At 45.9% G+C, this 25709-nt stretch overlaps 1 protein-coding gene across 5 annotated transcripts in view; it reads right to left on the bottom strand.

Moving 5' to 3' along the window:
- GRM5 (glutamate metabotropic receptor 5) overlaps positions 1-25709 on the bottom strand; it is a 285964-nt gene that overhangs the window by 144631 nt on the left and 115624 nt on the right. For all 5 annotated transcript variants that reach the window (XM_083499274.1, XM_083499275.1, XM_083499273.1 and 2 more), the window contains exon 3: positions 12681-12930. In XM_083499274.1, coding sequence (XP_083355400.1) covers positions 12681-12930 — 250 coding nt within the window. The remainder of the gene's footprint in view (positions 1-12680; positions 12931-25709) is intronic.

Below are 25709 nucleotides of genomic sequence, written 5' to 3'. Positions count from 1 at the left end.
TAATCATTTCCATTAATTTCAGTGGGTCTGCTCTTATTATTATCATCGTTATTACCGTCAATATAAGTTTCTAAGTTTACAAGTATAAAAAACAATTACACACACATTAAAATATTGACATATATAATTACTAAAACACAATAAAACAATCTCTTAAAAGCGTTAAACGTAAAAAATTAAGGCATGCAATAAAACAATGCCATTAAAACTAAACAGCAATTAAAAAATGAAACTCAAGTTGGAAAATGAAGGGAACCCCTTTGTATACTCTAGGACGAATATTGGATACAACACATAGTATAATCTCAATTTTCCATTTCTATAGTTTCCACCTCTGTGAATACATCATTCAGTTCACCTCTTCAGTTATTCTAGTGCCTTTTCTAATTAAAAGGATAAAAGATCAAAAGGATGTTGGTTTGGCTCTTATTGTTGGGGAAAGTATCCCACTGCCCCCTGCACATAAACCATACTTCCTGAAAATCGCCTCTAGCTGCCAAGATTTACAGGTCTTTCTCAAGGCCCTTGTGAACGGATCTCTGTTTCAAGGTTTTTGGTATTTTCACCACGTTATCAGTCGCTTTCAGCTTTAACCTCCAGAGACGCAACAGCTTCCCAGCAAACGATCCGTTGGTCATGCTTAAGGAGGAACAGGTCTGCTATTTGCGACTCCATGTCATTTTAATCTACTTGTAGGGGAATTTATCACATCATCTAGCTTACAGATCAGAATTTGGCCTGGCTTTCGTACGGCCTCCTTTCACAGCACAGTGGAATGGCTAGAGTGCCAGATGACGGAGACCTGAGTTCAAATCCCCACCTGGCTGTGAAGCTTACTGTGTGAGCCTGTGCCAGGCACAATCTCGTAGCCTAGCCTAACTCATAAGGTTTTTATGCGGGTAAAATGGAAGAGGCCAAGGAACACAATGTGCTGACCTTCTTGGATGTTTCTCATGTTTCTAAGTTAGTCCTGCCATGTTCAACAGGGTTTGCACATTAGTAGAATCATAGAATTTTAGAGTTGGAAGTGTTGAGGTTTGTGATAACACTGCAGCTTTGAATTGGACAATTAGGACACGGGTGGTGCTGTGGGTTAAACCACAGAGCCTAGGACTTGCCAATCAGAAGGTTGGCAGTTCGAATCCCCGTGATGGGGTGAGCTCCCGTTGCTCGGTCCCTGCTCCTGCCAACCTAGCAGTTCAAAAGCACGTGAAAGTGCAAGTAGATAAATAGGTACCGCTCTGGCGGGAAGGTAAACGGCATTTCCATGCGCTGCTCTGGTTCGCCAGAAGCGGATTAGTCATGCTGGCCACTTGACCCTGAAGCCGTACGCCAGCTCCCTCAGTCAGTAAAGCGAGATGAGCGCCGCAACCCCAGAGTCGGTCACAACTGGACCTAATGGTCAGCGGTCCCTTTACCTTTACCTTTACCAAGAAGCCAAGTTAAACAAGGGTACTTGAGAAAGTCTGCTTGGAGACAGAGAAGCATAGCAACAGGCGGTGACTGGTTAAATGTTTTCCCTTATAAGCAGCATGTCGCAGCAGGGCTGTTGTTGGAGTTCAGAGAGGTGTTGGAGTTTAGAGAGGTTGGTGTGTGGAGTTTGATTCTAGTCTGTATATAAGTAGCTTGTACAAAGCTGCGCTATACTCTGTATATAATAAAAGCAAATACAATCAAGTTACTGTTCAGCAATTTATGTTCCAGAGTAGTCGACATGGACTACACGGACTACGCAGCCAGGCAGCAGAGATTTTTGGTTGAGATCCATCAACAGGAAGGCACCTCAAAGGTCCTCTAGTCCAATCCCCCACAATGCAGGGATCTCATCTAAAGCATCCATGACAGATGGCCATCCAACCTCTTCTTGAAAACCTCCAAGGAAGGAGAGTCCACCACCTCCAGAGGGAGACCGTTCCACTGCTGAACAGCTCTCACTCTCAGAAAGTTCTTCCTGATGTTCAGCCGGAACCTCCTTTCTTGCAACTCAAGTCATACCCTCCAGAGCAGGGAAAAAACAAGTGCTTAGGATTGTGGCTTCAATTTCTATTATGCTACAACAAAAGTTGTGTTTGTTTAAAATATTTTATATCACCTTGCAGAAAGATTTCCCAAGGTGGTTCCCAAGAAATTCTCTTAACCCTCCTCCAAAATATTAAAGCAATAAATTCAACAGCCTCTCCCTATCAGGACAAACTTTTGTTAAACCAGCATCACAGCTGACATCAAAGGCCAACAAAGGCCGTGGAAAACAAATGAGTTTTCAGCAGGCACTGAAGGCCTTGCCATGTTTCAGTGGGGAGTCCATTCCATTCCACTACAATTCCTTTAACATAGGTGTTATATGTGTATAATATGTAGGATGCTCTGCTCAGCAGCCTAGTTCATGCGTTGGCCAAAAGAGGTAAATGGCACTCCTAGCTACTGTGGCCACTTCGAATTAAAGAATTGTAGGGTTGGAAGGGATCCTCAAGGGTCATCTAGTCCAGCCCCCTGCAATGCTGGAATCCTTCCCACAGCCGTCCCTGGGTGGGCTCGAACCACCAACCTTCTGCTTAACAGCTAGACGCACTGGCCCATTGCGCCACATGCCTCTAGTGTTAAAAATGGATTAGGGAGCACCTCCAGTCTATGCACCTGTTCCTTCTGTCAGTTTGCATTTCTTAGTGCAGAAAGTATTGATCTGATTTGTAGAGATCTTTTCTATTCCACTTAATTCAAGAGGTTCTGGAAGCTTCTCTGTATGACAGAAACAAGCAGAAGGTTCATGATGTTTGGGTTATTCCTTCCGAGAAGCTGAGTGCAGCTGGCTTAAACTGGTTCTCTTATCTCTTTCAGTCAAGGTCATGCTGACTATAAAAGTAAGGCCAGAAGGAGCCTGGGTTTCACACATTCTCTTTCTGTCTCTCTTCCTTCTGGTGTTCTGTACATAATATGCTATAGTGCTAAGGTTTAGACTTAAGGAAAGTCTGCTGTAACTGGATTTCTTATGGACAGTGCCAATCCTGAATGTATTGGAGCCAGTGTGGTGTAGTGGTTAAGAGCGGTAGTCTCGTAACCTGGTGAACCGGGTTTGCTTCCCCGCTCCTCCACATGCAGCTGCTGGGTGACCTTGGGCCAGTCACACTTCTCTGAAGTCTCTCAGCCACACTCACCTCACAGAGTGTTTGTTGTGGGGGAGGAAGGGAAAGGGAGAATGTTAGCCGCTTTGAGACTCCTTAAAGGGAGTGAAAGGCGGGATATCAAATCCAAACTCTTCTCTTCTTCTTGTGACCATTATGCTCATTTGCCTTCAGTTGCAGTAAAGCTCTGCTGGATGAAATACAATTGTCTCTGGTCTATTTTTGGGGAATCCTGCAACGTGTTTAAGTTTTTACTCTGCTAACCATACATTGGAGTTCTGCTCTGGATCAATATTGAAAAGATTTCCATGACACCTTCAGGGAAAGTGCCATTCCCCAATCGGCTGAATTCCCCTGCTCAGGACCCTGCCTCAGGCCACAGCTGATTTGTGGTCATCCAGCCTATCACTGTACCCAGGCACTGAACCAGTCACATGCAATTCAGATGGGAAGAAAGAAAGAAAGAAAATCTGGATATCAATAGTGAATTGATGACACTGCTCCCAATCCCCTGATGGCTCCCAACAGCTTCATATATATGTTAAATAGCTTTGTGAGCAAAATGATACCCCATAGCACCAAATAACTTCATTGTCAGATTGCGATATACCGTATTTTTCGCCCTATAGGACACACTTTTCCCCTTCCAAAAATGAAGGGGAAATCTGTGTGTGTCCTATGGGGTGAATACAGGCTTTCACTGAAGCTTGGATAGCGAGAGGGGTCGGTGTGCACCGGCGCCTCTCGCTCTCCAGGCTTTAGGAAGCTATCAGCAAGCCTGGGGAGCCCGCAGGAGTTCCTGCAGGGCTCCCTAGGCTGCGGATAGCAGCCTGCCACCCGGCGTGCGAAGCGCCCCGAAGCAGAGCGCCCCGCGTGCCAGGCAGACATCGGCCAGCCCCACAAGCTCAGGGGACAGCGGGGAGGCGCAGCGCCGCCATCCCACTGTTCCCTGACCTGGTTTTTTTTTGGGGGGGGGGAAATAAAGGAAAAAATTTTTCCCTTTATTTCCTCCCCAAAAAACTAGGTGTGTCCTATGGGGAGGAGCGTCCTATGGGACGAAAAATACGGTATACGTAGTTGCCCAATGATGGGGCCAGGTGAAACTGTCAGTTTTGGTTTCTTTCCATCACTTGTTGTTTCCCAATCTTAACTTCACTTTTCCACATTTCCAAGCCCGTTGGCAATTATTATCATTTTAAGGAAGTCTTCATGAAAATTCATTAGGATTTTAATACCTTTTATTCTAAAATACAGGGACGCGGGTGGCGCTGTGGGTAAAAGCCTCAGCGCCTAGGGCTTGCCGATCGAAAGGTCGGCGGTTAGAATCCGTGCGGCGGGGTGCGCTCCCATTGCTTGGTCCCAGCGCCTGCCAACCTAGCAGTTCGAAAGCACCCCCGGGTGCAAGTAGATAAATAGGGACCGCTTACTGGTGGGAAGGTAAACGGCGTTTCCATGTGCTGCGCTGGCTCGCCAGATGCAGCTTTGTCACACTGGCCACATGACCCAGAAGTGTCTCCGGACAGTGCTGGCCCCCGGCCTCTTAAGTGAGATGGGCACACAACCCTAGAGTCTGTCAAGACTGGCCCGTACGGGCAGGGGTACCTTTACCTTTACCTTATTCTAAAATACACATCTTTTGCCTGATTTTGCCTAATACACACTTTTTTTTGGAAGGCAATTTCCCCTAATATAAAGCATTTTTGCACATCATTCTCACTTATTTGTGCATTTTTATGCAATTCCATGCATTTTGTACACATTGCTTGGCTGGAGAGCTGCATAGGAAAATTCAGAGAAGGGCTGATTTCCAAAGACAGGTGGGTTTTTTTTAGTTACACAGAATTGCATATGTTAGTGAAAATAACACACACACACACACACACACAAATGCTTAGGGGAACAAACTGGTAAAAATGTGCATATTAGGCAAAGTTCTATACAAAAATGGGTGTATTAGGAGAAATATGCACAAAATCTAAGTGGTTAGCTCCATTGGTTAGTACGCACTGTTGATAACAACAAAGTTGCAGGTTTGATTCCCAGATGGGACATCTGCATATTTCTGCATTGCAGGGGGTTGGAATAGATGTTCCTCAGGGTCCCTTCAAACTCTATGAAGATGGTCAACTGTAATGAATAGATGTATTAGTTACTGCTGATTTATTGTTAATGTCGAATCTTAAATAAAATTTATTTTCAAAAAACCCTACAAAACTCTTTGATTCTATAATCCTATGAAAATGCTCGTGAATCTTCAGGAGGAATTGTTTCTTTAAAAAGTTCAGAAACATAGTGAGCTGAATTCAAGATTGTGAGGGAAGTGAGATGTTGAGAGCAACCAATTTTGACAAATTTGCCCATCTCTCAAGTGCGGAAAAACCCTGAAAGTGATGGCGCCTTGCCACATATACAACTTTTCTCAATGTTATTGCGGAAACGGGTTAGGACCTTACAGAGGAGGGGCTGTAACATGATGTGAAACAGAGATAAGGTTGCGATGACACAGAAGTTTTATTTCACTTCCAACTTGCTGAACCCATTTAGGGCTATTTCCGTCTAACGTTCCAATGATCTGTTCTTAAAAATAGAGATGGCAATTCCCATTGGAAACGGGAGCTAATGGAACTCGCTCCTTGCAGTGGACAGTATGGTGAGAACAGTGTTTGGTCTGTGATGTGGGAGCAATGTTATTTAAAGACCTTCAAAGAGAAGGGCACAATCCTGTGTGCACTCTCTTTCTCTCCAGAAGGAAGGATGGGGAGGTTCCTCTATAGCGCAGTGTACCAATAAATGACACTTCCCCGCATGGAAGTCCTGTCAGACATTCGACTTCCCAAAAAAGTTTGAAAACAGGAGCAGGCACTTCAGGGTTTCGATTGGGAGTCAAAATGTTTGAGACCTAGGCTGTTCGAAAACCAGGGTACGACTGTATCAGTAACTATGCGTACTGTATTTTTTCGTGTATAAGACGCCCCCTATTTTGGGGGACTTTTGTTGAGCTTTTTTAGGGGGGAGGATTGCCCATAGCTGTTGAGCTTTTTTTAGGGGGAATTGCCAAAAATTGCTCACCTGCAAAAGCAACCGATCCTCTGTCCACTCGCCAGCAAAAGCTGCAAATCGCCTGCCAAATTACCCCAGCGACAGCCAATCAACACCTGACCTTGATGCCGCAACCAATAACACACCCAATAGTCACTGACAATCTCTGGCTTGCGGCAGCAACCAGTCACACGCTCCCCCTATGCACTATATGTGTATAAGACTACCCCCCTTTAACATTATTTTTTAGTAAAAAAACACCCTATTCTTACACCTGGAAAAGTACAGTATTTTGTTTGCTGTCTCTCGTTGCTTCAGTTTTCTGTACACCGCTTAGAGATATATAAAATATATTAAGAGGTATAGAAATCAAATAATCAATCAATCAATCAATTCATCCATTCCCCCCCCCCCTCCTTGAGTGCTTTTTTCCTGGCTGGAATGTGTCCTTGAACTGGGACCATGTCTCCTGCAAGCCTGGATGGAGAAACAGGTGTTTTGAAAGGTTGCATGACTTGAATGTAGCCTTCTCTACCAAGGCAAGAGCCATATCTGTTGCTCCACCCACTGCTTGTCTCTGACCACGCCCACCACTAGTACCTGGCCCTCAGGAGGACATATATAAGGACAAGTGACCCTTGGGCTGAAAAGTCCCACCCCTCCTCTTTCAGAGTTTTATCCTGCTTTTAGTTTGCTTTTAAGCTTGTATCACTCTCTGCTTGGATTGGTCTGCTTTCAAAAGCCTGCTTTGCATTTGAATGGCACACTCTTCCATATGGCTCCCTTGGCAGGGAAGAAACTTCTCCAGAACTTGAGGAGCAAACAGGAATTCCATATAAAGGCATAAGGATTCCTATCTTCTTCCTTCTTGGCACAGTAAAAGCCAAGCATGAAACAAAGTAAGAAACATCTCAGTGACTAATAAGGTCTGGATTCCAGGATGGTGTAATTTGCCTAGCTAACGAGGAATCAAATTCATTTAGTTTAAACTCAATTAGTAACCTCCTGATTTCTCCAGCAATATGTTCAGAAGGCAGCTATTTCTTTTTTCTTTTTGGGAACACACTCTACTTCCTAGAGTCACATCGAATGTTAACTTCCTCTACGGTGATCGGAAGAACGTGCTGGGTGACCAACACAGTTGGCTTCAGTTGGCTTATTATATTGTTAAAAATTGGTAAGGTTAAAGTTTCAGATGTCTTTTAATAAACGCTTTTAGTAAATAATCAAAACCATAAACTGGGTGAAACTCCTGCTAAAAGCACAACATACCATCAAACAAAATGTTACAATATGTTATTTAGCTCTTGATTTTTATTTTTTAAAAACTCTATTTTAATTGTTCATTGCTGCAATGTTTTAATCTCTTCAGTCTCTGTTTTAAAGGGTTGATTGCATAAATGTCTCCTTTGCTGTGTCTTAATTTGCTGTATTGCAATGGTGATTCTTAATTTGTTTTTACTTCACATGTCACTCCAGCAAGTGGACAGCTTATAAATTAGATTTTGTAAATATATAAGCATAGCCTTCAACATTTCACAGATGTGAGAACCAGAATCCTCTTGGAGAACCCGCTATTCTCAAACCTAGTTTCATTACCTATGTCCCCCTTCTTTAAACATTGGGGAAGGTTCTGCCTGCCTCCTGTTTTCACTTGGTTTGGAAAACAACAACTTCTTCACCATTTAAAAAGCCAATGAGGTGTTTAATGCAATGTGTTATCAGCTTATTTTGATGCCAGGCCACACTCTGAAATAACAACTTTTGCACTTAATGTCCATGGGCAAGCATTTATGTTTATGTGCACTAGAAACAAGGGATAGACAAGCACAGGATGGTATTCAGCACTGTTGTTGTTGTTTAGTTGTTTAGTTGTGTCTGACTCTTCGTGACCCCATGGACCAGAGCATGCCAGGCACTCCTGTCTTCCACTGCGTTTGGTCAAACTCATGTTAGTAGCTTTGAGAACACTGTCCAACCATCTCGTCCTCTCTCGTCCCCTTCTCCTTTCCCAACATCAGAGTCTTCTCCAGGGAGTCTTCTCTTCTCATGAGGTGGCCAAAGTATTGGAGCCTCAGCTTCAGGATCTGTCCTTCCAGTGAGCACTCAGGGCTGATTTCCTTCAGAATGGATAGGTTTGATCTTCTTGCAGTCCGTGGGACTCTCAAGACTCTCCTCCAGCACCATAATTCAAAAGCATCAATTCTTCGGTGATCAGACTTCTAGTCCTACTTAATTTTCCTCTCTTAATTTTCACACGCAACTCTACAGATGGGATTCACATGATGCTGTTTTATTGGAGCCTTCCCCCAATCTAGTGATGACCTCCAGCTGTTTTGGACTACAACTCCCATCAGCTCTAGCCAGCATGGGAGTTGTCATCCAAAACAGCTGGAAGGTTGGGGAAAGTCTATTTTATTGTATTCTTCATTTATAACCCTTTGATTGTGAGCCACTTTGGGAAGATCTTTGGTTTTGAATAATGCAATACAAATTGCATCATCATCATCATCATCATCATCATCATTGGCCATAGCTCAGTAATAGAACATCTGCCAAGTTCAATTCCCAGCATCTTGAGGTAGATCTGGGGGAAACCCTTCCGGAAACCCTGGAGATCAGTGCCAGATTATCAAATAGTCAGAGTACGATCTGGCCTATGGGCCCCACCCCTTTTAGGGGCCCCACAACAATGGATCGAAATAATATTGATTCAGACTTGAAAGAATTTGATTTTGGAAGAGAAACCCCCATTAACTCAGAAACCGACATCATTGTGAAGGGGTCCCCAAGATTTTGACTGCCTAGGGGCCTCCACATGGTTTAATCCAGCCCTGCTAGAGATCTGCTGCCTGCCAATATAGGCAATATGGAACTGGATGGACCACTTGGCCTGACTCAGTATAAGGCAGCTTCTTATGCCCATATGCACATAGGAAGGGCCAGAGCTCAGTGGTAGAGCATCTGCTTTGCATGCAGAAGGTCCCAGGTTCAATCCCAGGCATCTCCTAGTAAGACTGGGGATGTCCCATGTCTGACACCCTGGAGAGCTGCTGCCGGTGCAGTTCAGGCAATACTGATCTTGATAGCATCTTCCTATGTTTCTATATTTCTAAGGTGAAGGAGGAGTAGAAGAGGGGATGAAAGGAAGCATATCAGCGACCCTTTGAAATAGACAGTGGGATGGCCTCTTCCCTATGGGTCCTATATCTCCTGTGAGTCTCTTGGTATTGATTAATTTCTTGGTGGCGCACTAGTGACTCTCTCAGAGCCCTGAAAATGATCGCTGTGTGAAAACATCTATTCATTTATTCTTCAAGAATTCACATCCCGCTCTTTGATGAGTGCTCCCCCAACGCAGCTCTTGGCATTCATAAAATGCAATTCCATTACAAAGCCACCTAACTCGAGGAATTAAAACCGTAAAAGAAATGGGCCTGGGAGAAGAGGCAGAGGAGGCTGGGAATAAAGAGGAACAGGAAGAAAAACCGAATCAGCACACACACTTTCCAACTGTCCCTATGTATCATGGACCATCCCTATAGTACTTTCCATTACAAGTCTCTGGAAAACCATCAACCCCATTTTGTCCCTCTTTTTGGTCCTTGGGGAGATGCCATCTTAACACGTTGATAGTGTGAGTTGCTAGGAGCCACAGAGATGGGAAATTTAGAGCTGGAAGGGGCCACAGAGGTCATCACACTCCTTCCTTGATGGAGGAACTAAAATACAGGATACAAGCACAGCCCACCTGACAGGTGACTGTTCAGCTTCAGTTTAAGTATTTCCAGCGATGGAGTGTCCACCTCCTCCCAAGGCAATCTGTTCCACTGTCTCCCTTCTAGGAAGTAAGGAAGGGCTGTGGCTCAGTGCTAGAACATTTGCTTTGATGCAGAAGGTCCCAAATTCAGCTCCTGGCATCTCCAGGTGGGAAAAGGAGACTCCTGTCTGAGACCCCAAACAGCCACTGAGCTAGATAGACCAATAGTCTGACTCAATATAAGTCTGTTTCCTAGGCTCCTAGTTGATACCAAAACATCATCTCTTAAGACTGTTGTCTGAGGCTTCTCTCTCTTTTGAATTTGGTTTTGGGAGGTAATGCAACAACTACTGTACAAATAAAATACAAAATGCTTTGTTCTCCCCTGGCAAACACTCCTTGCAAGTATGCAGATTTTTACCGAATTAGGATTTGGTTGTGGATATCCATTTCAGTTTCTTTTTTCTTCCCCAGCGATGGAAAACCAACAGTAACTATCCAGTCAAAGTTTTATTGCTCCAATATAAACAAACAGCAGCGTTCCATTACACGACCCCTTACTGATCTGCACTTCCTGTTCATTGATGGGGAGTAAGAGGCTTGAATCATCTCTCCTGCCTGAAGCAGTGGTCATAAACAGGCTGGATCTGCTCCCAGCTTCTGTATTCAGTCTAGCACTATATTACAACTCCTGAAAAACAGCTGATCCCATGTGTGGCTGTCAAGTGGGGCTGGAAAACAGCCCAGCTCTATTTCCCCAGTGCTATGAAGCTAGGAGAGACTCAGTTGTCTATCAAAAGACTCAAGTCTAAGTATGTATATATTGAATATTGCATCCCTGTTTATTCCTGCCCCATCTTCTCCTCCAGTTGTCTCCTCTGTATAAAACTTTAGATTGTGAGCAACAGACCTGTAATTGGCCAACTCTTCAGTCATGCAAAGAAATCCTTGCCAGTACCTCCTGCTACAGAATCCCATCTTAAAGATATAAAACCAGAGGAATGGAGATGCCGTAGTGTGGCACTTGTGTGCTGGGCACCCACAGTGCGGCGCCCAAGTCTGCGCCACTGTATTAGGCCTCTCCCAACCTGTCTAGGTGGTATTCCATGCAACATCCAACACGTAGCCAGGGAGCCATAGAGCACCATAGGAGGTGATGCCCCACAGCCAACCATCTGTTCATTCTGCCTTATTAACCCTTTTCATCACCACAGTCTCTCAAAGACAACCATATCACTTAAGGCAGTGAAGCAGTTTTACCATTCCAATTCTTATGGGCAGCCTAAGCCCAATCTACAAGGAGTGTACAATTACATCACAATGGGCATTCAAACAGAATCTATATCCACAATTTAATTTGTATGGGGAAGTGCCTTCCTACCTCCACCCACTATCTCGACGATTTTACCTTTTACAACAGGGGTCAGCAAACTTTTTCAGCATGGAGCTGGTCCACTGTCCCTCAGACCTTGTGGGGGGCCGGACTATATTTTTTTGGGGGAAATCAACAAATTCCTATGCCCCAGAAATAACCCAGAGATGCATTTTAAATAAAAGGACACATTCTACTCATGTAAAAGCACGCTGACCATCCACGGGCCGGATTGAGAAGGCGATTGGGCCACATCCAGCCCCCGGGCCTTAGTTTGCCTACCCATGTTTTACAACATCTTATGAAAAGCTAGCAACAATAACTTTGGACTTACTCATTTATATGACTTACATTGTTAAGACCCAACACCCTCAAAGACAGCCAATGCAGATAAACAGATTGTTCTTCATATAGCAAGACATATATAATGGGGTTATTCATTTATATCATATACAATTTATAGGGGCACCAAGAGCTATCCTCTGCAAACACTCACACTCTCTCTTAAACTGAGCAAGATAGAACTTTTGTTTTACATGCTATTGTTAATCTCTCCTTTTGGTAAGGGAAAACAGAAAAGAAATCCTTCTGTCAAGTACTCCTTCCAAGTCAATGAAGAATCTGCTCTGATAATTTCTCAGACAATGTGTGGTCAATACAAGTTTATTTTCTATCTGGATTATAATAGCCAGCCAGTTCTCATTTATGCATAGGTTTTGATCTCAAAAGATACAACTAAGTCTAGTTAAGAAGCTCATTGTGTTTCTGCTAAATGTTATTTTCAAAACAAACAAACAAACAAACAAACAAACAAACAAACAAACAAACAGAAAAGACAATGGTTCCCAGTTCAGCTCATATTCACAAATAGTCGGATGTATAACCCCACCTGCATCAAATGACATATTCAGCTAATTCAATGGGAACCATTTGAAGATCAATATGCAGGGAAGACCTCTGTCACTGGATCCAATGGAAGGAGTTTGCATCTGCTTCCAACATTTCCAGAAATATTAGCTATCCAACACTTGCACAGATTTACATGTGCAATTGGTGAAAGGCCTTTTTAAAAGGTGCCCTATTAACTCACATGCTTGTACAACGCAAAACGGTCAGCACCATCTCAGGAGAGGCATTCCTCTTTCTCACACAGGAAGTGATGCTTCTTCTAATATTATCCTTGGTGCAAATGTCTGTGCAATATGCAAATCCCCAAAGCTTGCTTTTAAACTCTGTACTATTTCACAACTTTGCACGTTTGATTTCACCGGCTGAACTTCACGCAACTCATTTCCTTCATCGGAGGGCCACCCTCATTTGAATAGCGCAGACTAAAAATGCATTTTGCACTCCCATGAAAAAGGCGGCAATTATCTGCAGATTTACTCACCTGCCCAACAATAGGAATTCTCCAGTAAGGCCCAAGCGCCTCATAGCCATCAGCAGCCCTCGTACTGTCATGCCCTCACAGAAGCACACCACAACTCTCGCCTTGGGCAAATGGCTTCTCAGCTTCTCCAATAGCCTATCAAAGCTCTGCTCGCCAGCGTTGCTGTAGATCTTGTAGGAATGGGCGATGCAGACCCCTTCCTTGCCCGACATGTCTTTGAAAGCTTCCATTCCACTTTCGCCATAGTTTCCTGAGAGAGAAGAAGAAAACACACACAAAGACATTAGCAATAAGGTTCCTAAGGGGTGATAATCTAGGCAGCGCCATCATTTTATGCAACAGCAAATTGTCCAGATTGTCAGGCTTTAAGTGTGGGGGCATGTACCCTTTGGAACTCCTTGCCACTGCCTATCTGATAAGTGTGTTCTCTGTTCTTTCTGGCACCTGCTAGTGTGGTGTAGTGGTTAAGAGCGGTGGACTTGTAATCTCGTGAACCGGGTTCGCTTCCCCGCTCCTCCACATGCAGCTGCTGGGTGACCTTGGGCCAGTCACACTTCTCTGAAGTCTCTCAGCCCCACTCACCTCACAGAGTGTTTGTTGTGGGGGAGGAAGGGAAAGGAGAATGTTAGCCGCTTTGAGACTCCTTCGGGTAGTGATAAAGTGGGATATCAAATCCAAAGTCTTCTTCTTCTTCCAGCAAACCTTCTAAATGGAGTTTTTTTTTATCCCCATTGGCGTCTGTATTGGATTTGATTTTATATATGTGCAAATGTGGTTTAAAACTGTGTTGTTTTTTTAAAAAAATATTTTTATATGTGCAGTTGTTTTAACAGTCTATATAGAATTGTTTTTTTACATATTTTTATTATATTGCAAAATGCTTCGGGGCACTTTGTGGGAAGTAATTGATAAATGAAATAAGAAGAAGGGTGTTATACAGCTAAGTTTTACTCAGACGCACTGAATTGAGTGAGGTTGAGCAAGTCATTTCAAAGGGTATTGTCAGGGGTTCAGGAGCAGAGACGCAGAGAAGGGAGGAGACAGAGAGCGAGGGGGAGGAATACGAAGGAAGGATGAGTGGGGATGACGACCCGAGATCACCGAGCCTGTCTAGCGAGTCCGAGGATTCCCAGAAGGGAGCGCCAGCAGCCAGAGCAAGGGGGGAGAGCAGGGGGACACCCCAGGAAGAAGGGTCCAGAGAGGGATCAGAAAGCAGCAGTTGGAGATCGGGACCCACGTTCCCAGCCGGGAGCAGCGGGGAGAAAGGGGACCAGATATCGGGCTCCGGAGACTTTCAGAAGGAGGGAGGGCATGAGTCAGGAGTAGTCACGCCCACCTCGGGGAGCGAGGAAACGATCAAGAGGAAAGTGGAGAGTTGGGCGCGCGCGCCAAGTTCAAATGTAACGGAAGCTGGCGCAGCCAGCAGCCCAGAGAGTGAACCGAGTCCCAAAGCCCGCCGCAAGGAGGCGGAAGGGTCAGGGGGGGCCGCGTCAGAAGAGAGTAGGAAAGGAGAGACCCAGGGGGGCAGGAGGACCCAGAGACGGAAGGAAAGGCGCAGGAGGTGGAGCAAGGCTAGGGTATTAAGCTGGTGCGCTAGAGGCGGAGACTCAGACGGGTCTTCGTCGTTCTGACCTAGAAGAAGTAGGGCTGCACGTTGCAGTTTGGAAATGGAACCTGTAATCCAATAAAGACTCTTTGAAACTGAACGCTGGCTGACTTGGTCCTATGTGAGCTGGGACTGGGCGGCAGCCCTGACAGGTATGCTCTGAGAAAAACCTAGTTGCACAACACCTAATGATATTAGCAGTAGTAGCAGTACTGATTCAGTGTGCAAGACCTGGGGACTTAAAACTGGACGAATCAGATTCCAGCCTTTCCTTTGCTGAAGATACATTTCAGAGATATTCAGGCAAAATGTCTGGTTTCAGCCTCATTTTCCTTCTTAAAAACAACAACAGCAACAGCTACCCCTCTCACAAAGCTGTTCTGAGGACAAAAGAATAGGGCAATTGTGATTTTATAGCATTTCTGTTCATTTTGCAATTGCATAAGCTCCTGTGAGCTGGAACATGTACCATTATCCCATTGGGTAAAGTGCTTACATGTGTTCTCTCTGGGTCTCGCCGTTCATTTCCATACATATGGCTCTATTTGCATATAGCATTGCCATGCTACGGACTAGAGGCCAGGCAGGCTGCATCTCTGGTATCCTAATGTTGCGTGCCCAGGCGGAGACCCCCCCGACCCCAGGCGACACCCAAGTGGAATAATGACTCGTGACAACGTGTTATGGGATTAAAATTGGCCACAACTTTATTAAACTTTCAGATGTAGGAATATCTTGGCTTAAGCATTGGGCATTTATCCCTTCCAGTCCCTGGCCGGGGATCTGGGGCACATCAGGGTTAACCAGTTGCATCTGGGGATTGGGCTGGCTCTGGAAGACGTATGTTTAAGCCCCCCATTTCACCGCAACACAGGGGAATGCACTGACAAACTTTCAGTGTATGGCCAGTAACTCCCCTCAACACAAGCCCTTTAACGGGGAACCCTGGGATCACCACTGCCTTACCACCAGAGCAGTACCTATTTATCTACTTGCACTTTGATGTGCTTTCAAACTGCTAGGTTGGCAGGAGCAGGGATTGAGCAATGGGAGCTCACCCCGTTGTGGGGATTTGAACCGCCGACCTTCTGATCGGCAAGTCCGAGGCTCTGTGGTTTAACCCACAGTGCCACCTGAGTCCCTTTGCATACCATACATCCCTGCATCTTTTACATGAACTAAACCATTCCATAAGCCATGGTTACATCCATCAAAATTTATTTGCACTGTTGAATTTATCTTAATGCTACCAGAGTTTTTAAATGAACACAATTTTTATCCATATATTCAGTAAACATTTTCCAGCCTTCCTTAAATGCACATTCTTCTTGTTCTCTTATTCTATATGCTAGCTGCGCGTATTCCATCCGTTTAAGTTGCCATTCTTCTTTGGTTGGGACCTCGCTCATTTCCCATTCCCTTCAGATGTCTTCTAAAGACTGCAAAGTTACTTAACTCCTTGGCTCAGGGGTTGCATAACTCCATACCCTCCAACATTTCGCTGATGAAAATAAGGGACACGGGTGGCACTGTGGGTTAAACCACAGAGCCTAGGACTGCTGATCAGAAGGTCGGCGGTTCGAATCCCTGTGATGGGGTGAGCTCCCATTGCTCGGTCCCTGCTCCTGCCAACCTAGCAGTTCGAAAGCACGTCAAAATGCAAGTAGATAAATACCTCCAGCGGGAAGGTAAATGGCATTTCCGTGCGCTGCTCTGGTTCGCCAGAAGCGGCTTAGTCATGCTGGCCACATGACCCGGAAGCTGTACGCCAGCTCCCTCAGCCAATAAAGCAAGATGAGCGCCGCCACCCCAGAGTCGGCCACGACTGGACCTAATGGTCAGGGGTCCCTTTACCTTTACCTAAGGAAAAGCGGGAGATTCTAGGATCACATCAGAAGCTGGGATGGCTTCTGACAATCTGGGGCTGTCCCTGGAAAATAGGGGTCATTGGAGGGTTTGGGATGGGAGCTGTGGCCCAACCGCATTTGGAGGGCCTCATTTCCTCCATCCTTCCACGACACTCAGGACCTACGGCCCAAAGCCGGGGAAAGTGCTGTTGAATTGTTGGCCTCTGAAGTGTTGGGCTCAGTAGCCGTTTCCCAAATTTCTCGGCCGCTTGAATCGTTTGGGCATCAGATGAAACGCAGCTGCTGCCTCTGATGTGTGAAACAGCTTGAAGCAGAGTTGCTTTCGCAGGCGGAGCGGTAAGCTGCCTCACCTAAGACGAGGGGGAAGCGCTTTGGAAAGGATGAGTGCTCTTAGCGAGGTGTTATGAATTTCGGCATTGAAGGAAAAAAGAAAACAGGGGGTGGGGCTAGCCCTATCTCTTGCAGCTTAATTCCGGCACTGAGAAAAAAAGGAACCAAATTTGTTCAGTTGGGAATGGTATAGCTGCACATTGCAGTGTGTGTGTTTGCGCTGGAGGGGTTGCAGAGGGAAAAAAACACGCCACAGCATTGCAATCAAGACATCTCCGTTCCCAAATACTTGTCGTATATAAGCTATGCCTAATTAACTTTTCATCTGAATAATCCCAGCGGTGGAGGAGAATTTCTGAGAGAACATGTATATTTAATTGCAATTATGTGGGAGAGAATAATGGGGAAGGGGGAATCATTGTGGAAAAATGGACTTTCGTGTGTGTTGCGGTTGTTTTCCCAAACAATGGGACACTATTTTCAAGTTTCTTGCAGCGGAGGCTGGTCCATTCTGGGCAAACTGTGTATTTCCCCACCAACATCAGTCTGCCCTCAGCCAAGACTCAGATGCCTCAGTGGCGGACCTTGAGGTCTCAAATTTCAGCGGCGCCCCGTGCAGTGTCGAAATTTGGCACCCCACCTCTCCTGCTCCTTTCTAAATAATCATAGCATCATAGAATTGTAGAGTTGGAAGGGACCCTGAGGATAATCTAGTCCAGGGGTAGGCAACCTAAGGCCCGGGGGCCGGATGCGGCCCAATTGACTTCTCAATCCAGCCCGCAGATGGTCTGGAAATCAGCGTGTTTTTACATGAGTACAATGTGTCATTTTATTTCAAATGCACCTCTGGGTTATTTGTGGGGCCTGCCTGGTGTTTTTACATGAGTAGAATGTGTGCTTTTATTTCAAATGCATCTCTGGGTTATTTGTGGGGCATAGGAATTTGTTCATTCCCCCCCCCCAAAAAAAAATATAGTCCAGCCCACCACATGGCCTGAGGGACGGTGGACCAGCCCACGCCTGAAAAAGGTTGCTGACCCCTGACCTAGTCCAACCCCCTGCAACGCAAAAATGCAGTTGTCCCATACGGGGATTGAACCTGCAACCTTGGCATTATCAGCACCATGGTCTATCCAACTGAGCTATAGTTGTGGCATCCCTAAATCAGCCTCTGCCTTAAATCAGCCTCTGCCTGCCTACCTTCTTCTGCTACCTGTCAGTTCCCTCTGCAATTCCATTGTTGCCTTTGTAGAACTCGACAGAGAGGAGGATTGGGACGCAACTGGAATTTGTTGTCTCTGCCTCTCATTGGGTCCGGCCAATCTTTTAGGTGGCATTGCCCTGCTGTTGGTCTTTCTGCCTCCTGCCCTACCAGTTCCAATGGGCACCGGCTACTGGCAAAGTCACTTAAATAATGCAGACTAGAGAGCCCAGAAGGAAAATAAATTCCCAACAACACTTTATGGAGGAAACTGGACAAAATGAGTGCATAACTAGAGGAGAAAAGGAACAGGGAGGGTTTGTTTTTTTCTTACTTTGGGCCCTGTACATGGCAGGGAAACAGCCAAACAAACAGACAGAGGAAAAACTCACTCTGTGGATGGAACTCATAGGCACAGAAGATCCTCCAGCTTGGGTTATATTTGCCAAATTGCATGCAAGCCCAGGGGCTTTTTGGAATTCCAAACAGGGGGAATGGAGGTCAGTAATATATAGGGTGAGAGGGGTAGGAGAGAGAGATCTGCACCCACTTATCTGCAGGCAGTAGCACTACTGGGCTATTCTGTTGTGAAATTTTCTTTTTGTAAGAGGCCTTGAGTGCTATTTCAGGAGGAGGTTAGGGGACAGATATCCAAAACAAATAAGTAAGCAAGCAAGCAAATAAATTGTAACCCACCCACCCACCTAAACCCCTTCAATTTGTTCATGTCATGAAGCACTGCAAAGCAAGTCAACACCAACAGTGAAAGAAGTGCAATAGGACCTGAAGGAACGGTGATGGCAGGAAAGGGATTTTCTGCCGATATACATTTTTCTCTCCATCTGCTGAAATGGGAAGAAAGGAACCAGCAAACGCAATGACATTTAGACAGGTTTCTCTTTTGCATATCGCTCGTTTCAACAAGAAGCAACTGCCTTTTCACCTACTGAAAAAGCTCTTCCAAATCTGTTAGCCTAACATGAACTGGATCAGCTCTAAAAACTTAAGAAGATTTATGGAGAGAGAGAGAGAAAGAGAGAGAGGAAGAGAGAAAGAACAGATTGTGTGCTTCCCCACCCCCTCTCTCCCCGTGATGAAATTTAATACAATCTGGCATGTTACAAAGTGCCCAGAATTCCCATTTTAACAGATTCTGCACCCGTCACCTTTTGTAGTTTCCAGCAACTACTCCCCAGTGGGGAAGAGGGGAGGGAATGAAGTGAGCAAAACGATACTGCGTTCCATTACTTTATCCAAATGGTTAAAATGTGCAATTCCAGCCAGAAGATGTTGGTAGTTTTGAGTGGTTCGGTTTAGAGAACGGGATTAAATGGTTTCTGCTTGGGAGACTTCAAGCAGCTCCCCAGAGACTTGTTCAGCACTGAAATTCAGTATTCAATTTACTAGACTTGTGGGTCAGTAGCCTTGAGAATGGGCAACTGGAGCAGCAATTCCTTGTTCCCACTTGGACCATTCATTGGATAAAAAAATGAATCCTAATGTTGTGTTCTGTTAGGGAAGAACCAACTCTCTCCTAGTTGACCTTTTCCAGTGTTCCCAGTTCATCAGAAACAGCTGCTGTTCCGTCATTCATGTCCCTAGTCTAGAGGTGGCAAAAGAGGCACTTGCAAAGGTGTTTCCAGGAACCGGCAACGTTCTGTCCCAGACAGTCAGCTTGATATAAGTATTGCAGTCTTTGTGGTGTGTGGTGCAAGAATTTCTCTGGTTTGCCAATGTGTCCACTGGTTGAAAAAGTTAGGCCTCCCCTGACTTAGCCCCATCCATGCTATAACTGAAAACACTGTGGTGCCGCTTTAAACAGCCATGGCTTCCCCCAAGGAATTATGGGAGCTGTAGTTTGCTAAAGGTTCTGAGAGTTGTTAGGAGACCCCTTTTCCCCTCGCAGAGCTGCACTAGGAAGAGGTTGGGTATTGTTTTATTTTTAAAAAACCCTTCTTTCCTCTACCTCACCCCCAACTGCATGTTTAATAATGTTTCAAACCTTGTTTAAGTATGCTGTTGGGAGGACGGAGAATCAGGACAGCCTCTCTCCACTCTTCTGTGGGGGCTGTGCAAGGCCCCCAGTTCAATTCAGGGCCTGGATTGAGGCAGGCCTGGGTTAGATCGGGGCAGGGGGTGGGAGACATTACAGCTTTACTGTTATGCACTGAAGTTCTCACCCTGGGCCAGCAGGGGGATACTGTAGATAGTTATGCAAATGAAGGATCGAAAGTGACGTTCAGTGATTGGATAGTTTTAGAAAGTTGTTACAGTAACGTGGTGCTGGAGCTCTATATAAGCAGGCTGACTGAGCCCTTCAGTTCAGTTCTGTCCTGGCCTCTGAATAAACAAGAGCTGTTTTGAAGAATCGCTGTGTCGTCTGATATGTTCACCCACAACTTAACACTTACATCGATCACATAGTTTTCATCATATGCTGAAGCTGCACAACTATATTCTGGCCTTTGAAAATATGAATTTCTGTATCCTTCTGAACTGTTTAAACTTATTTTTGTGGAGTTAACGCTCCGCTTGTGCTGAGGCACACCCCGCCCCTGGCATGCAACAGTGTGCCAAGCAACCTGGCACCCACACTCGCTGAACTTCTGCCTCTTGGCTAGCAAACAGGGTTTCCCCCCTGACCGTTTGTCCTCTCACAAATTTGGTTACTAGACATAACGCTTGGCTGGAGCATGACCGGGGACGCAGATGTAATCAAGTATCAGAAAACATTTTAGGGAAACAGCTGCTAACACATGTATTTGCTAATGCTGGAAATGTGCTTAGATGGAAATACGTCATGTTCAGAGTGGTTTCACTACTGTTTCCAATTGTTGACTTCTGCTAATAAAAGGAGCCTCTGCGGAACTAGCCGGCAGCCTGCTTGGAGCATGCTTGCCAGTGTGCTTCTGCACAGCTCACCTGCATCCAACCTCCTGTCATCTCCACTATTCCTACAGATTTTAATACTGTATTTTTATACCATTCAGCTTGCACTGGGGCCTTGTAGTGAAGAGGAAGTAAGAAATTCGAAATCACCATCAACAATAAGACTATCACTGTCGTCATCCTTGCAGTGCACAATGCACAGCAGCTGTTGAGGAAATGTTGAAATGTGGATAGTATCTTGTAAGGAGCTTTGTGTTTTTCTCCTAGGTCTTCAATCCAAAGAGAACACAGAGCTTTCTCCCCACATTCCAAGACAAGGCACAAGGCAGCGAGAAACCACAAGTTCTACTATTCTTCCTGCACATGGCTTGACTGAACCTAAACCAGGCTAAAGCAAACCCCAAAGATTAGGTTTTGACATCAAAGCAAGCCACAAAACCACCTTCTTAAAAAACAAGTTGCCTTATACTGAGTCAGATCAATGGTGCGTGTAGCTGAATATTGTCTAATAATACTAATAATCATCATTTATTATTTATACCCTGCCCATCTGGCTGGGTTTCCCCAGCCACTCTGGGCGTCTCCCAGCAGAATATGAATAATAATAAAGAGATAAAATAAATCATTAAAAGCTTCCCTAAACAGGGCTGCCTTCAGATGTCTTCTAAAAGTCAGGTAGTTTATTTCCTTGACATCTGATGGGAGGGCATTCTACAGGGAGCGCGCCACTACTGATAAGACCCTCTACCTGGTTCCCTGTAACCTCACTTCTCACAGCAGGGGAGCCACCAGAAGGCCCTCGGAGCTGGACCTCAGTGTCCGGGCTGAACAATGGGGGTGGAGAAGCTCCTTCAGGTATACTGGGCCGAGGCAATGGCCCTTCAGGTAGGGAGCCTTTGCTAGACCTACCTGTTGATGCTGGGAATTGAACCTGGACCTTCTGCATGCAAGTGAATGATCTAGCACTGACCTATGGCCCTTCTCCAAAGGAAGATCTGCTACTGGTAGCGATGTGTGTATTGAATCTTGATGCCCTCTTAGGTATGGTTACATCAAGGCTGGGTTTTTACAGGTTTTGACTAATGCATATGAAGCTGCCAAATGGCATTGGTTCATCTATCTCATTATCGCCTACACTGACTTGTCTGCAGCTCCCTGTGGTTTTAGAGAGGGGTCACTCCCAGCCCAACCTTGGGATGCCAGGAATTGAAACTGTGATCTTCCGCATGCAAAGCAGACGGTCTACCGCTGAGCTCCAGCCCTCCTCACCCAAGTGAGCCAAACACAACAACTTTTGTTTCCATCGGGTTACATGAGGCTAACTAGATCATAAAGAAAGCCGGCAGAATAAAATAGTAAGCCCTGCATCTCTTATACTCGGAAGCTTCTTGGTGGGAGATGACACAAATTGTTTTCATATTTCACTTTGTGTGTGCGTGCGCGATCCGTGAACATAAAATTGCTGTCAGGCGTCTGGCTGGTTTTAAAATTAATAATGTAGCCATTGTGAGCCAAAACCCAGTCCTTAAAAGACTATAACATGGATATAAAAATGGAGGAACAAAACAAGAGAAGTGTTAACTGGAGCTGAAGAGGTAGACATTCTATCAGTTATTTGATCAATGCTAATCCTATTGGACATTGAGGATTTTGTCCCCCTTCTGAGCTTGGGAAATGAATTTTGTTTTTATAGACGAGAAACAGCAGAACACACAACTCCTCTAAGCCTAGGTAAGCTGAATAAAGGAACCTTTCCAGGGTATCAGCACAGCATGGCTAAAATTTGCAACCTTTCCCATCGCTTCATTAACATTCATTGGCCCAACGGGAGCAGATATAACACAGTGCCTTGCCTGCCAGTGCAAAGACTGGCATTCTGAGCAAGCATTTCAAGCTCACATTGGTTTAGGCTAGTTTCCCATTAGGCATGATCAGACTGGGGACAGGCTGTGCTGGGCCCGGGGGTAACCCAAGAACCACGGTCCAGGTCTGGTCCAGAATCCTAAGGTTCCACTAGGAGTCAGTCCGACAGGGTCAAAGCAGGAAAGCAGGCAAGGACAGGGGCAGGATCTGGTATATAGCAATGTTGCTCCCGCAACCTGGGGCAGGGTCCGACAGCCTTTTATCTTTGTCAGTGTAGCGGCCGGTCCTGATCCCCCAGAGACTCACCTCCCTGTTTTGCCCGAAGGTGAGTACTCCTCCTGCGAGTACTCAGGTCTCTCCTTATCTCAGACCTTAGTCTCTGCAGCTCGGGAGATGTCGGTGGGTTAGTAGACCCAGGGGCCACCTCAGCCTCCCCTGACCCAACCTGTAGTGGAGCAGCTGTAAGTGATGGCCCAGCTGGAAGCAAAGAGGTAATCCCCGCATCTGGAGCCAGGGCAGGCTCAGGCCCCTGACTCGGCCCAGCTGGTGTTTGTTGCAGGGGAACCTGTGCAGACTGGGACTCTTCAGGATCAGGCCCCAGACTTGGTTCAGATGATGCCTGAGGCAAAGGATCCAGTGTGGACTGAGACTCCTCTGGTCCTGAATCTGAGCCCGAGTCCCAGACCATTACACAGGCTGACTCATCTCTATGAACCAGAGATTGGGAATCTGTAGTTCTCCAGATGTTGCTGTACTACAACTTCCATCATCCTTGATCACCCTTGGTCCATCTAGTCCAACAACCTGTTCTCACATTCACCAACCAGATGCCCACGGGAAACCCACAAGCAGGATGTGAGCACAAGAGCAATTCTCCCCTCCTGTGGTTTCCAGCATCTGTTATGGAGAAGCATTGCTGTCTCCATACCTATTGCAAACCATCCTGCCTGGTATTTTGCCATTGTTGCCAAACCCACAGTAAATTAGAAACTTCCCTTGCATGCGAACAGGTGTGCCAACTTGAATAAAATAGGGGGGGGCAGGTAAGCCCCACCCTGCATAGCTGATCACATGATGTGGTGCACACACATGATTTGAATGGCAATACCCATAAGCTTGGGGGGCAGCCCCCTGGAATATTTTATGGGGGGGCTGAAGACCCCTCAGCCCCTAGGAGTTGGCTCCTATGCATGTGAAGGCAGGCTCTGGGAGACTGAGTGGATGAGACCAATAGTGGAGCCAAAGGTCAAGAAGACGGGTTCTGCACTTCTTGTAGAAGTGAGGGGAAGTGAGGGGCAGATGGGGCTTGTCTGTCAGGAGCGTCTGCAGGAGCCAGGCCCTGTGACCAGTAGGGCTTCGCAGGACTGGGGCCTTCCTAAGTTTGTTCTGGAGAGGCAAGGCGCAGCTGCACAGGTGAGGCTGCTTGGTAACTCACTGCACCTGGTGGCATGAACCGGGAAGGGATATAAGGTCAGCATTTCCCTCCGGCTCTTTGCCAGAGCAGCACGTTTCCTGCCTTGCTGCGTTTGGCTTCTTGCTTCCTGATCCTCAGACCTCAGCTTCTCGGCTCCCTGCTTCCTGACCCTCAGACCCCTGACTTCTGGACTCTCATTCCTGCTACTACCCTGCCATCTTGCCCCCGGTCCCGACGTCCTCAGCCGGGACTTTGATCGCCCGTAGACCGGACCATGACATTGTCAACCCAGAGAAGTGGCCCACCTAGGAGAAGGAAAACTCTGATCTGAAACCTCTTCTGCCTTGCAGGATACGTTCAGGGTAAATGTGACTCATTGAAACAACTACTTATACCTCAGTATTCGATTGACCCTCATCAATGACAAGGGCCTTCTCAAGCTTGAACTGAGGCCTCTTTCATGTCTCAAGACAATGTCCCCCAGTCTATTTTGTTTTCCAGCAGGGACAGGGAACACTGGGCCAGTACAAAACTCACTTATAAAAACTGTGAGGGTTTTTGAAGTTCTGGAGCAGTGGCAGATCTTGGCATCTCAGATTTCAGCCAACATTCATCACTCCCCCACCTCTCACCTTTGATTAAACATCATAGTGCAGATCTAATGTGGCTCCCCCAAGGCTCCAAACTGCTCACATTCCCCTAAACTCTCCTCTGTTCCGTGCTTCATGGTCTGAGATTATATCTTTCCCTTATCATCTTCCTAGAGTTGTGAGTGCCCATGCTTTGGGCACAGACAACAACAAGGTCCCTGCAAATTCAGCACTGGCCTCTGAAATTGGCCAAAAACATTCTAATGAGATTGAGGGTTGACCAGGATGATGGCAAGATCCCCTCCAACTCATTGATTCTATAGTTGTAAAGTTGTGTTGGGGGATAGAAGAGCTACCTAAGTAGTCAAACCTGACAAAATGGTTTGGCTTTGTTATGTAAGGAAATAACAATGGATCATGCACTCTAGATCCAGCATTCTATTCACGCCATGGCCAACCAAATGCCCGCAGAGAGCCCACAAGTAAAATCTGACCTCAGTGGAAAGGTAATCACGACACCAACCCTGTATGCCACCCATGAGAATATCACTGAAATGAGCTCTGATCATTTACAAGTGCCCTTTCTTTTCTTGTTAATTAATGGAGGAGGGTTGGGGAAAACACTGGGTAAATTTTCAGCACATCGCCAGTTGCAACACCCTTACCCAGATGGTCACTGCACCTCAAGCCATCCTTAAAGCCAGGCAGACCTGCTCAATTATTCACAGCGAGGAAAGCTGTTGCCAAATTGAATAACGTTGGCTAGCCATTTTGCAAATTAGCTACTCGGAGGCAGAAATGTGATTATTTACACCTCTTTTCATTATTCGAAAAATACCCCAAACCTTCTCGACTCTGTGTTTTCCAAAGGCACATCAGATCGCAGCCTCTCCTCTTAATTGTCTGGAGAAAATGCAAGTCACATTTCCCCCATTTAATGGGCACTTTCTGAGCTAAGATGGATCTGATTACTCTTCCGATCCGAACAGTTATCAGAGCAGACAGAGCAGTGAGGTCTCAGCTGAACCGCCACACACCCAAAGTGACAATTGGATGTCAGGACTTGAATTTGTCAGTAGCCGGCAGCAGGGTGAGTCGGAAGGTTTCTGAAGGGGATAATATGGGGGGGTGGGTTGAGTGGAGGACATTAGCGGCACTCCAGAAAGAAAGCACTGCTTTCATTCTCCGTTCTGTAGAGACTCCTGTGCATGATCATTATGGAAGCAGACAGATCTCCTAATTTGCGTTACATCTCAAACTTGGACTCA

This window comes from Podarcis liolepis (genome assembly GCF_965112155.1).
Source record: "Podarcis liolepis genome assembly, chromosome: 4".
Taxonomy (NCBI): Eukaryota; Metazoa; Chordata; class Lepidosauria; order Squamata; family Lacertidae; genus Podarcis; species Podarcis liolepis.
Note: the sequence above shows the minus strand (reverse complement) of the source record. Positions and strands in the feature narration are given on the sequence as shown.